Source organism: Seriola lalandi, unplaced genomic scaffold (assembly GCF_002814215.2).
Source record: "Seriola lalandi dorsalis isolate HSWRI2012SDOR001 ecotype SW California unplaced genomic scaffold, Sedor1 jcf7180002054748, whole genome shotgun sequence".
Classification (NCBI taxonomy): domain Eukaryota; kingdom Metazoa; phylum Chordata; class Actinopteri; order Carangiformes; family Carangidae; genus Seriola; species Seriola lalandi.
The window spans coordinates 4,956,743-4,971,287 of NW_019525301.1; the positions used below are offsets into that span (position 1 = coordinate 4,956,743).

The window sequence follows — 14,545 nt, forward strand, 5'->3', positions numbered from 1 at the left end:
GTAGGGATGGTAAAATATGAAAATTAAATAAATAGGTTTTCAGCTGTTGTTTAAAAATGTTCACAGAGCAGGGTATTCTACAGAGTTAGTTAACACTTGAGACTCAAGATTTGGAATATTCACTATATGACACTAAATTCTTGGCTGGACTGCAACTGCGGGGTCAGCCCTATAATCGACAGTGTCGCTGACTGACTGACTGACTGACTGATGATATTTCCAGCACTGGTCAGTGAAGTGTTGAGCTGCAGTCTAATGAGCCAATTTGGTTTCCCAGCAGAGAGAGCAGGAGAGAGGGAGGGAGAGAGAGACGTCATCGGTAACGAGGCTTCGTACTAACGACTATGACCAACTCTACATAACAAACAGAGGGAGTTAGACATAAAGACCTGCCTCTAATAAAAGTCTGTGACGTTCTGGAGTTGAAGGAAATAAAGAATAAATTATTGTGGATCCAGACGGAGGCTGTGCTCTGTGTGAGAGACTGAATAAGAAAGATAATCTGTCTCTGGCCCCACTGGTTCACCTGGTGGAGCACGTGCTAATAGGTTGAGTCCTTGTCCCAGCAGCCCGGGTTCGAGTCTGGCCTGTGGGCCCTAGCTGCATGTCACCCTCCTTTATCTGTCTCTCTCTCTCTCTCTCTCTCTCTCTCACTATGAGTGAGATAAAGGCAAAAGCCTGAAAAATAACTTAATAAAAAGAAAGCTATTGTGTCTCTTCTACTTTTCTCTCTGAGTGATCATGTTACAGTAAATCCAGCTGAAATCACAGCTCAGTCTTTGTCTTTCATTTACGTGTTTGGTGATTTTGTCAGACGACGTCACAGTTATAAAATCAGGATTTGACTGTAGCGGGTCCAGACATATACTACTACTACTAGGTTTTCACCTAGTCATGTTTCAAATGAATTCTGGTGAACGGCACAGAGTTACTAATCAGGAGACATGGGAGGATTCCTGCGGGGCTGGGCTGGTTTGTGGGTGTGAATGTGAGAGAGGGAGTAAGAGAATTCAGTGTCAGATTCCATCCACTGCAACAACAGACAGTTGTATCGTACACAGTCGGGCTGTACTGTGATTTAATTATATTCCTCACAGTAGTTCTGTCATTTCCTCTGTGATATGAGCGCAGACCTGCTTTGTTTCTTTACTTCACTGGGGCTGAATTTGACCACAAAGTGTTCTTTGTATTGATGCTACAGAAAATAGGGCTACACTTAATGATTATTACATCACTGCTAATTACTTATTTTCTCAATTAATTGTTTCAATCTATGAAGTATTAAAAACTGTATGAAAAATGCTATTCACTGTTTCTCTGGGGCCACAGTGACGTCTTCTGTTTGCTTCTTTTACCTGACCAATATCAAGATATTCAATTTACTGTCATATAAAGAAAAATAAGACAACTCATCCAGAAAATGAATTTATTAATTCATTATCAAATAATGTCTGATTGATTTTCTGTCAACAACAAATGTATTAATCGACTTGTCGTAGCGCCGACTGAAAGAAACAACAGCATCACGTCTGAAAACACGTCTGATCAGTAGAGCCTCAACACGAGTGCAAGTCTTCATCATAAATGGGGGTGAGGTGGGGGATTAACTCCTGACATCCATCTAATAATAACAGTGGCCTCAGCAGTCCCAGTTTAAGACTGTGATACTGTTGATCCCCATATGGGCTTTTACTGTATACGGCCATGAAACAGGACAGACAGTCCTGTGTAATATTCATCCCTGACGTATAACACAATCTGCCCCCATGTCTTCCCTGAACATTGTGTGAGATTGCTTTAAACTGTAAGCCATTCTTTTCATGGAAAAGATCTAAAATTAATCAGTGGGCTTGTTGTCCCCTCTTAAGGCCACAATAAGAAGGTTTTGGTGCATGGGGAGGGAAACATAAGAGGCTTTGGGGGCCGCTTTTATTAAACGGATCTGACATCTACCTGCCCTCTCAAATGGCAGGCAATTTTGACACTTCTGGCACGCAAAGCAGCCGTACAAAAATATCCACGTCTCCTGGGCCGTGGGCCTGCTCTGTTTTGATGCTGTTTACCTTAAAGGACACTGTGCAAAGCAACGTAAATGAAATGCCTCTTCACAACAAATCACACACCAATTTATCTGGCAGCTTGAACGTCTACACACGGGCTGATTTCCATCTTCATCTTTTCATTTTCCTGTTGTCATTATCCACACGTAACATGTCGGAGATGGCTTGATGGACTCAATGTGTCGGAACGGCTTGTTCTCACATCCACATTACTGCAGGACTCCCCACAGTACAGCAGTGGCCTGTCAGTGCAAAGACTCGGGGCCAGTTCTTGCTGTGATGGTCAGTTGGAGATTCTTTTTATTTTGATACAGTTATCATTTCCCATTTCCCCACTTGATTGGAGCTTAAAAGCCAAAGCAGCTCAGATCGTGCCGGTATAAAACTCCAGGCCCATTAATCCGTCTTGGTGTAGCCTCTCACACAGAACTGCCCAATCGTGTCTGGATATTCACGGGGAAATTAAATGAATGATATTCCGAGGCGGCTCACCAAGACGGCAGATTGGATTTTAAAATAGGTGGCCTGCTTTGTGTGTTTGCTGTTGATCATTCTCATATGTATAGGATATGAAGGAAGAGCCTCTGTAGAGACAATTAAGGTCAAGAGCATGTGGACTCTCTGCTGCTTTAACTCACACACCCCTTTCTCTTTTCTTTTCTGCAGCCTCTGAGCATGTGAGACGTATGATATTGAATCATATGATGATTTAAGGAACCAGCAGAATAATAACCAAAGAAAAATGGAAGAACAACCTTTGAAATATAAGTTTAATTTCAAATCTATTCTAATGAACCTTGTTTGCAAACTGAAATTTAAAAAAAATGTGAATGTGAAAAGTGTGAATTCACACTCACTGTGTGGTGTCTGAAAGTGGTTTTTAGTTCTCTTAGAAGCCAGAACCACATTAACATCATTTTACACATTTTAAACAGAGTCTACATTATTTTTCCACTTTACCTGTAAATGTCTAATTTGTAAAATATACACAATAAACAATATGTAACACACAATAAAGCATACACAATCTCTCAACCACTATCACTAGATGAGACAGTCGTCCTGTAAAACATGAGCCTATAGCTTGTCTGTGCAGCAGCTTATTATGACCCATAGTTACGTTTGTTGCTAGGCATCATCTAGTGGTGGTAGTAATCATGTCAGGAGCAAAGGGAAGAGTGCGCTGACGTAGCATAAAGAGAGACGAAGTCCATGTCAGGAGAGCGGTGTTCGATTCCCATGTGAAAGTAGCAGTTTACGTTGTTTCTATTATCCATGACTGTTCAAAAAAGTTAACCACGTTGTTATTATTGTAACCATGACAACACAGATAATGTTGAGGGAAGTACTCATTTTAACCCAAATCATGATCTGTGTCCCAATTCAAAGTGAAAATGATCCGTAGACCAGACCATCTGATTTCGGTCTGGCCCTTGTGGACTGCGAAGGCCACACATTCGTAGACTGTGGCTTCTTGAACTGGGACACAATCTTTTCCCTAAACCTAACCCAGCAGTTTTAGTGCCTACACCTTACCAAGCCACGACTGTTGTTATAGTAACCATGGTGACAAAGGTAGGTACTGCGCTCTCAGTACTTTCCATGTGTTTATGATTTTAACCATGACAACCAAGGTCCAGGATGCCTGCTGCATCCATAGGGGCACTATTTGAGGAGACGCTCCTCTGGGTCGTATCAGAGGCTCGGTTGCTCTGGTTCGGGGACTGGTTGTTATTTTTTGTGAAGTGTACATAATAACAATATATAACACATAATAAAGTATAAATCCCCATCACTGGATTCTCCTGGCTGCTCATGTTATTATCAAGTTAAATATTACAATAGTAATTGATTTTTCATACTGAAGCACAGGAATAAACTTGTTTTTGCAACAAGCATCTTCCAGAGAGAAGTTTACCTCATTTCCACCGCTCTCATCCAAAATCTAGTTTTCCTCTGTTCTAAGAAGGATTTGCCCCCCCCCCCTCTATAAAATAATTAAAAGATATTCTGTCTTCCTTTAATTTGGGACTATATTATATGTAATCCTCCAGACTTTAGTCTTAGCTTCCATCTTGGGCTTTTGATTTGATTTTGGTCATTGCTGATTTGATTCTTTCAATCTCCTTCTGGACATTAATATCAACTCTCAAGATGCCTGATGCTTTAATCCACTGCATTAATCTCAGACTCTCTTTCTTAAGAAAGGAGGGGAAGTGGTGTGTGTGTGTGTGTGTGTGTGGGAGGGGAGGGGGAGTGGGGTGGTGTCAGGGCCACGGATTAACAAATATGTATTTTTTCAGCCTGCTGACACAACATCTCTGTCAGCTGATTTCTCTTCAGTCAACCGCAACAACAAAGAACGAAGCGACAAGCTCTTTCCACATTCACCTTTATTTAAATGTTCTTGGCCTCAGTGGGATCTTCTAGAGGGCAGAAGCATGATAACTTCACACATGGAGCGAAAATACTTTGGGGGGGGTGAATACTGGGGACATGCAGTACTTGCATACAGGACGACACATGGCTCTAGAGGTACAGTATAGAACAGCTTACAGAGGGAAAGTACAGGTAGACTTCACTTCCCATCATCCATAATAAAAATGTGGATTAGCTCCATCATACATACAGAACAGGAACATAGGTAAAAGATCTCAAACATACACAGTGATATTTAAACATTTGTTTTAAAACTGAAAAGAAGACAGCAGTGTGATCAAACCATTATATGTGTATTGCCTTGCTTACATTTCTTCCCGCCAAAATAAAGTTCAATAAAACGTCAGAGGTGTCGATGTAGAGATCAAACGTTTGAAAAAGTGAGACCACAGGCAGTTAATGTCTTTTTCAACAACGATACAAAGCTTGTGTTGTCACTGATTCATCTGGAGGCAGTTTGACATAAGTCTAAAATTAGTGACACTATCACATTCTTTGTAAAGGATAAATGCCTCCCTCTCACTCTCTGATGGAAGAACTGGTGGCATCACACGAGCCAGTGGTAAAATAAAACATACAGTTTGATGACATCGCTGATTACATATAATGAAGCCATCAGGGAGCCCAACCTCTTTAATTCAGCATCCTCCAAAACTCAAACCACTCCCCTTGTTCTTCTCAATAAATGTATACCTTCATTTTCCCTGTGAACAATTTCTCACGTCTTTGTCATGCAAATAATCTTGATGTTCTTACAGGTTAATAATTTGGCTCATTGTGCAAGTTTAAAACTGATGTCACTTATCACAATAATTCAGATTGATCTGATGTCATCGACATACTTAGGTTGATTATGCTAATGCTATGTTAAATAAAGTTGAGGTTTGGCCTCGTTAATGTCAGTGCGAGGCTACATCCAAGCTACTACATTTTAGTTTTAAATCTCATTTGCTACGTTTACACCTGGTGTCCACACTTGTCCAGAGCCGCTAAAACAGAGACTTGTGGAAACGCTGCTGACCCCGTTTTGATTTGCTAAAACGGTCGCCAGGACAGAGGCTGTTTTTGTTTTAAGACGCATTTTCAAACTGAAAACGTATTAGTGTGGAAGCATCAGTCAGCTTATCAGTCGTCCATCCATCTGTACTTGAACTAATGTTTTTCTGTGGCCATGATGGAGGATGAATCCTTTTTGAGTCATTGACCTTTTCATCGTCACAAAGCTCAGCATTAATTTAAAATGTTTACACTACTACTGGTTGTTTGTTCTGTCAACCTGTTTATAGGACATAATTAACATGGTAGCTGCTGTTAGGACTTGAGTGTCAGACTGAGGGGACGCAGCAGACTACAGCACTACCTCTATACTGAAGTATCCAGGTAATGTCTGCAACAGCAGCCTTTTACTTTAGTGCAGTTTGAATCCACAGTGAGCGACTGTTTGTGTCAAGTCAAGTAGAACAAACTTCCCAGTTCAGTTTTACCTTGTTTCAGTAACAGACAAACTCTACTGATGCCTTAGGATGTTTCAAGTGTTTCCAGAACTGTACCAAACCTAAGTTAAAGAAGATCGACGCACAGGTCTCATGCCATCCACCGCTTTTGTTCCAGTGTTGCTGTAACTTGCTGAGAAACTGTAACATTCCCAAAGACACAGGAGACTCTTCCAGCTCTAATCTTTTTATTTTTATTTTCCAAACTGATAACACTCCCTGAGCCTGGCTAACCTGACTAGCATTTCTAGCACTACTACCAAAGCATTCTGGGTGAAAGTTGCACTTTGGAATTGATGCAATAAGCAAGCTAACACCTATTTATGTCACTGTGTCATTAAAATGACTAGATTTATCAACTTTATTTCTATATATATTTTACTATGCAATTGATTTCTTTTGGATTTCAGTCTTTTTAGAGAAACATCAGGCTGAGAACTATGGTGGCCCAGAGAGCTCAACACACACAAAACACGAGTGAATTCAGAAAACATCTTCCTCACTTTGATAAAAGACATGCTGCAAATACTCACAATGCAACGGAAGTGTTTCCAGGGGACACTAAAAAGTGATGAACCTGGCTGCGATGAACTTTAACTTCAAAAGTCAAAAAGCATTGAACAAGTGTGTTTCAGCTGGGCGCATCACTTTTTAGTGTCCCCTGGAAACACTGCTGTTGTGTTGTGAGTATTTGCAGCTCATGTGTTGTCAAATTGATCAACTTGAATTTGTTTCTGTTTCGTCTGTTTGCCTGTTGTGTTTTCTTAAGCGGCAGTGCATTGAGCTCTCTGGGCCGTCGTAGACAGAATCCATCACCTTCACATTTTATCACACCACATGATTTAAAAAAAAAAAAAAATCTAGATTTCAAGGTTTAGAAATGATGCAGATCCATTACAAAGAAACTAATAGGAGACCATTTCCACAACCTTCACCACAATGCAACATTTTCTAGTGTAACACGAAGACACAGTCAGAGACTTGTTCATAAACTTGGGAACAGAATGGTTTGTCCGTATTGCTCCAGAAATATATTTTTTAGTTTTAACCTTGTTTTTTTTTTTTGTTTGTTTTTGTTTTTTTTTGGATGGTCAGTCTAATCTAAAACCATCAGTCCCATTTAGTCCCATATGACTTCAGTGATAAGTTGATCATGCATTTGTTAGCAGGCTTCCAAAAAAACAACAACACAAAAAAAAAACGGACTGATTTTATCAGTTTCATAATTTCGAGTCGAGTACTTTTCTGAATGTGAGAGAGAAGCAACAGCAAAGCTCCAGTACAGAGACTGTTGACAGACATGAAGGTACAATGTCATATTTTTCATGCCTTCAAAAAACTGATATAGATGCACCTGCCTTTATTATGATCTTATTTAAGGCTGTTTTGCATGGTGAGTGCTCCTGGTCACATTTGTGCTACTGACATGTTGTGGCCTCTTTTTACTCTCAGAACTTATTTGCTCACGTCACTTAATATCGATCAGTGATTGATTGATCCTTCAGTTCTTGGCTGTTTAAAGCTTGATGAGCAGTGAGAGGACACACTCAGGTCTTACAGGTGTTTACAGACACAAAATGCATTTTCTTCTGGTATGAATTCTGACAGAAAGGTGGAACTATTACAGGATGAAAACTGACAAAGCAAACGATGGAGGGAACAAGTTGGATTTTGGGTCAGTCTGTTTGGACCTCATGGAAAGGCTGTATGGGTGTCCGGCAGTACACCACTCTCTGAAAAGCTGTATCCTCGACATTTCCAGGCCTTTGGATCTAGTTATCGTTGTCCTCTTCATCACTGTCCTTCATGGAAATGCCCTGCATCCCTCCTTCCCTCACTGAGGCAGTGGTTTCTTCCAGGGTCAGCCGGTTTCTCACGGTTTCATACATCTTACTGTTTAATGTGGAGTCCAGCACCCCTTGAAGGCGGAAGTCACGATACTTTTTCTGTCACAAACAAAAGAATCAGAAGCAGTTGGCAAAGGCAATCGAGAAAAGACGTCAGAGGTTTTGTGAGACTCAGATACTTCCAGTGTTTGGTCTATGCTGAACACTCAACATCCTGGACATATTTCTGTACCAGACACACAGATGTGAACCCATAAGATATTGGTAAGAATGAAAAACAAAAAATCTAGGACTATTATGAATACCAATGTATTGGTTGGTGTATTTTTTAACTCAAATAAACACAGGGCAATAAACATTTTTAAAAATTTTTTAAATTTGATTAACACAGGATTATAAGTCTAGAATGAAGCTACTTCACTCCGGTGGATGCACAGTGCATTCAGAAAGTCTTCAGACCCCTTCACTTTTTTCAGGTTGTAATCTCAACCAAAGCTGCTTCAACTAAGTCCTCAGTAAAGCGTGAATACGTATGTCAATGTGAATTGTCAGTTTGTCTTTTTTATTAAATCTTTTCTTCAGGAACCGAAAGGTTCCTGTGGCCTATTGTTGTCTGCATTTCCACCACAGAAGATTATGAAACATTATTACTTGACATTACATTATTCACAGCACTTTGAGGACATAACATGAACGAAAATACGGGATAAGTAGTAGTATAGTATATATTCAATACCAGGACGCAGGATTTTATTTTCAAACACGGGATGATAGCCTATTATACGTGACGGGTGGCACCCCTCGCCACTCCGATTGTTGTGGTCCTTTAGTTTTTTGACGTTCTGTTTCAGTTTTTTTACCTTCTCCTGGACCTGTTTCGCGGTGTGGAAAATGTGTTCGCTTGCTCACTGCGGACTTTTGAACATGAAATAAAATGCAGCGAGTACTATACCAGACAGACCACACCCCTGAGTTCCTGAACCTTTGGAAAGTACTACCCCCCGACCAGGGATTTTGGGGGTCGATCAGTTACCCCGGAACTAAATTTAGACCCTGGTTCCTGCGGTGGAAACGTGCATAGTTCTTTAAAAGGTTTCTGGTTCCTGGGCCTGGGGAAAGTTCCTGCACCTCGAGCTGCTCACTCGTCTCCAGTTCGACTACATCGGTATATAAAAGGAGTTAAAGTCTCTGTTTAATGACACTTTAATGACTCATTGACAGGATGTGGCCCCTGAACCTGTGGCTAAATCTGAACTTCCAACTTTGAGACACCAAAGGCAGTGAGGGACACGGCAGTGTGTCCTCCAGAATGGGATTTATATGCTTTTTCAACCAAAGTTATCAGGTGTAAGTGGGTTTTTTAAAGGCGTGTAAACCCGCTAATAAAAGCCGATTGACCCCTTTTCCACTGCCAGTGGAGTTTGTATTTCTTTTCAGACTGAGGTCACCCACAACTGCGATGAGTGATGTTATCACATGCACACACACAGACGCAGAGGAGGAAGAGTGAGCTTTTAGTTGCTTTGCGAACTGGTAAAACAGATCTGTCTTGTCTCCTCCCCGGGTTTGTGCTTGTGTCAGATGCTTCGATTTGTGATTGTGTGTTTTTAAAACTTATTTCAGGGCTGCAGGTCACTCGTTCACATCTGAACACAGAGTAGCTGTGGTATTTCTGGTTTAACAGCACCGTGCTGGACAGGTGACAGGTGTGTTTACAGTGTTTGTGCTCTGAAAGACATTACAGCAGGAAAAGGGGTGGCTCAGTGGCTCATTATGACATATATACAGAGAGGGAAAAGTGGGACAAAACCAGGAAGAATATGCTTCCAACTGGTTTTATATTACGGCGCCCAGACTTGAACAAGGATCTTGTTGCTTGTGTCATCATTGTGTTTTGATATCATCACCTCACTTTATATCACTGAACGTAGACATCCAACTGAAATAGGTCACGTCTCCTGTTTCCTCCAGGATTTCAGCTGAAATGATTTGAATGATGGAAGATTTCACTTCTTTATTCTCTTTATGAAGAGCTTCTGAGTCAACCACACGACAGGTGGAAATCAATCAATGTTTGATTGAGAATGGGTGATTTGATCATTTGAGAGTGTTATAAAAAATCCTGCATTGAAAATGTATGGGTAGCCAGGGAGGGATCATGCCTACTTTTATTTCAGGGCACCTTCATGAAGAAGGGATGTGATATAAGAATAATATCTTCAACCTCTCAATGCCTCATCATAATATGTAACCTCAAATTGTATTATTATTACTGATGCATTAAAATGTACCCAGTATCGTGCCAGCAGCTTATCATGACCCATAGTTACTTTTATCAAGTGACATCTAGTGGTCAGACAAAACCAAATGAGACGTCTGGGACACGGAGGATTTCGCATTTATCCTCAACTGCTGCTTTATCTGCAGAGTCCTATTCTTGTTTGGAAAGTGATTCATCACTGGCGTGCATTCAATCTTGGGATACGTTGGACTTCGAAGGATCCACCCATATCCTTTGTTGCCCGGGAAACAACGGACACATTTGTCGGCTAAATTTGAAGAAGTCTTTGAAATGGGACAGTCTTAAAAATGCAGCCTTCAAAGATGTCGCCCCTGAATTGGGACACAGCTAGCATCTGTCTTTCCAGAACATGTTGAAGTTCAAATGACAAAAACAATAAAAAGGCTAGTTATTTATTTTTTAACACTTTATCTGCGGCAGGATGAATCCTGCTGCTGTACCGAGGCTGATTCAAGATTTCATCCTTTCTCAGAGGGTAGAGACACATGACCTATGTGGCTGTTTAGGTTGGAGGAAGTATTGTTGGGTTGTGGTGTTGGGTAATGTAATCCAATATATAATATTTTGTGACATGATGTTATTCTATACATGTAAAATCTGTAATAAAACAATTAACTATAGTTGTCAAATAAATGTGGTGGAGTAAAAAGTACAACAGTAGTATAAAAGCAGCTTGATCAAAACCAAAAAAGTATTTTTCCTTCTGAAACATTCAAAAATATGCAAATTCAAATAATCAAATATATAACAATGACACTGCAAAACCTGCTTACACATGTTTATCTCAGATGTTTTATCTCCGGTACAGTATCACTGTTAACTGTTAAAGACCTCACTCAATAATAATAATATCAAATTATGTGGGAGCAGCAGTAAAATGTTATTCTGTTATAATAGAGTCACTTATTTTTTATCTTTCTTGTTGTTTCTTAAGAACATTTATAGAACAGGAGCTTACGGAAATATTATGTTTGCATCTGGATCTGTGGTTTAGAAACGTGTGAGCAGCTGTTCTCACCTTGACGATCCTGATGAGAATCTTCAACTGATAAACATGGAGCTGAAGGTCCATACGGTCGGTCAGCCACGTTCCTATAAGGTTCATAGTGCTGGTGTACCATTGCTGCAACACACACACACGCACAAACACACACACAATAGATATCACCATCTGATGCACTCAAAGCTTGTTACCTTGAGCACACACCCATCAAATGCAGCATTTTAACGCACAGAGCAATGAATTCACAACCCTAGAAATTAGCATCTGTAATCCACTGACTTGCTCATAGTGTATTTGGCAGAAAAAGCATGTGATGTCATCCTCGCAGTGTATCATCATGACACAGTTTCCTTGTGGTTGTGAGGGGGAGCCCAGAGGGATGAAGCTGACAGATCCTCAGCAGCAAAACTCACACGGCCTCTTCAGCACAGAGCAGTCTTCTCTACAGCAGGGGGTTGTTCTGCTGCAGCTCGCTGATGCCCACACAGTGTTGCCTGGGACCCAAGCTTAGGAAACAGCTTCTGCTCTTGTCATGTGGGTCTCCATCAGATATAGTCCCACAGGCTTAGCATCTATTTAAGTCTGGAGTGTGGACCCCGGGAAGATCCAGCAGCCCACGAGGCGTCAGTTAATGGAGATGCTAATGAAGAGTAAGGCTTGATATGCTCTTGGCACACAGCTACATGTTCTGAAACTGCCACTGACTTGTCAAAGTGCATGCAAAGGATCTTTTAGTTGTCAGTTTAGCAATATGTTCCAGACTGTGTTTGCCTTTGAGAACTGTGGGCTCTCTCTTTAACGACTGACACGTGTCTCTTCAGTCTTCTAATGTCAGAAAAGTAAGTTATTCAGGGGAAAGAGGGCTTGAGTTAACTTTGCCACTCGTCCTGTATAATACGGGATCGTCCCGTATTTGAAAATAAAATGCTGCGTTGCGTATTGATTCAATACAGGACACAGCATTTTGTTTTCAATTACGGGTCATCTTCTCTTCCTGCCTTTCTTCTCTAATATTAGTTGTAAATCAACATTAGGCTACATTGTCGTTAGGCTTATTTTTTCACATATAAGGTGGCAACCCTAGCTTGAGTACAACATATAAGTATAAATATGTTCAATGATATTGGCTCATTCAGCTGGAGAACTGCAGGAAACTGGGCTAATGACAGTTCTGAGTTGAGTCCAACTGGTGCCAATATCCCCAGCAAGACTGGACCTATTGTACCGCTGTAACATGGCCAAAGCTACAGGAAGTCAAATGAAGTGGAAAATGGACTTGGTTAAACATGACTTGGTTATAGCTCTTCATCAATGTAAAGGAAAGGACAGCAAACTTCCTTGTTAGGTAGAATTACAGTTTTTGATGACAGGAAGTGCTTCCTTTAAGGAGTATGAATACACTTTTGGACAGAGACATCAGATGGATGTAATGTAATGTAGTCAAATGCTCTGCGTACAGCCTGGTCTACAGTCACATATTGTATTATATAAGTCTGTTTCAGAACCTGTAAAATAAGTAAGTAACCAAGTAAAGAAAACTCTTTGTTTAATCTGCCAAACACAGGTTTGTTTGTGCTTTATTGATACTAAATTAGTGAATATAAACTTTTAAATGTCATCTGTTTGTGAGTATAGAGTGGTTCCAGTGATCCTAGACTCTGGCAAAGAAGTCCATTGAAGAACCCCCCACCCCACAAAAGGAGACAATTGGCAGACACCACAATTTTCAGATCTCCCCTCACATGCAGGCAATGTGTAGACGCTACAGCACACATAGTCAGGGCAACAGCAGGGAACTGCACAGTGTCTTTATGTCTTTATAGTTATAGTTTATAGTTGTCATTGCAAAATGTACCAATATGAGGAGTCATCGGGTGCCCCCCTTTCACCTTAGGGGACCCTAGCATTTGCCTGGTTTGCCTGTCCTGATGGTGCACTGTGAGTGGTTCATTATATTTAGCTATTGATCTCTTCTTTGAATCGCATAGCTAATGAGCTTTGTAGAGCTGCGTTTTTGCGAGAGGTCTAGAGGGATGTATGTTATTAATCTGTATGACATTCACTTTTAGTAAAAACCTATTTTTCAATTGAAGTTTTCAAATTTTTGATATGGACTAGACACAAGCTGCTGTCAGAGAACTTTGCCTCAGGTAAAATAGTTGAACCTTTGAGTGGATACTGTATGAGTGTGCTTTAGTATCACAGCAATATCAAGCTGAAGTTAGAGCATTAACCATGGGAGTCTGGTGGCTGTGATGTGAAGATTAGGGCCCTATCTTACACCTGACGCAAAGCAGCGCAAAGCGCAATGCAAGTGTCTTTGTTAATTTCAGACTGACACAGCTCTCATTTTCCCATCCAGCACCCACATTGTTTAGACAGCAAATACACTTGCACCTTTCTAAGCACCCATGAGTGTCATGGTCTTAAAATGAGGTGTGGTCAGGATCGCTGTTGACGCATGATGCATTGTTATCATGAGGCAGCAGAAATTGATTGTGTGATTGACCGGGAAAAACTGGTCTAAAGTCAGTGTCGCAGTATTTCACTGTTATTTGAAGGTGCATTGTTAAGAGAGTAACACGTGTCAACATGTCTGTTACACACAAGCAGAGTGAGTGTACAAACTCATATAATCATCATATAACATCAAATATCTCTGACATTGTGATTTGTGCGGTTATTTCAGCACTGATTCACTAAGACTGGACTGGGCTCACTCGTCAGGACTGGACTCACTGGCCAGGACTGGGCTTACTGGCCAGGACTGGGCTTACTGGTCAGTCACAATATGTGACCAACTGACCACAAACAGAATCTAACTCTGGTTGAAACACTGCGCCGTTGTAACAGCAATCTGCCAAGGTGCAGGCTTTTAAACCACACGCTTCAGAGTCCTGAGTGTTTTATACTGAATGTGTAAGTTCTTACAGATGCTCATTTTATTTCAGCTAATATATGATTAAATCTAAACAAGACTGAGAATATGATGAAGCATCCAGGGCTGAATTTCAGAACAGTCCGTTTTTGCTGCAGTGATGCAACAGAAACAGTTCAGTCATAGCACCATAGCTGGCCCAACACTGCTCATGTCATGTGCACAGGTGTTAAAAGCTTCAACCTTGAAGTGTGCCGCTCTGTTTCGACAGGCCTCCTGTAAACAGCGACCTCTGCGAGGCACAGCGAGCTCAGAGCGCAGCAGCCGCGCACGAACTGAGCCGAGAGGCTGCAGATGTTTCTCTGTGGGCCCTGGCTGTTGCCAGTCTAATTGATGGATAATGATGAGCGTGGGCTGATACTAATAGAAGCCGACTGACTTTCAAGAGTCAGGGTCACAGCGGAGTGGATGCAGGGCTGGAGAAGAATGGGAAAGAAATGAAGGGGAAGGGAAGGGGGGTGGG

The 14,545-nt window shown here is 41.1% G+C and overlaps 1 protein-coding gene across 1 annotated transcript in view; it reads right to left on the minus strand.

The window, feature by feature from the left end:
- Window positions 1–4,435: 4,435 nt before the first annotated feature.
- cadpsa (Ca2+-dependent activator protein for secretion a) overlaps window positions 4,436–14,545 on the minus strand; it is a 208,567-nt gene continuing 198,457 nt past the window's right edge. The window contains exons 26-27 of the mRNA XM_023424816.2: window positions 11,160–11,264; window positions 4,436–7,938 (exon numbers count right to left, since the gene is read on the minus strand). Coding sequence (XP_023280584.1) covers window positions 7,765–7,938; window positions 11,160–11,264 — 279 coding nt within the window. The 3' untranslated portion in view covers window positions 4,436–7,764. The remainder of the gene's footprint in view (window positions 7,939–11,159; window positions 11,265–14,545) is intronic.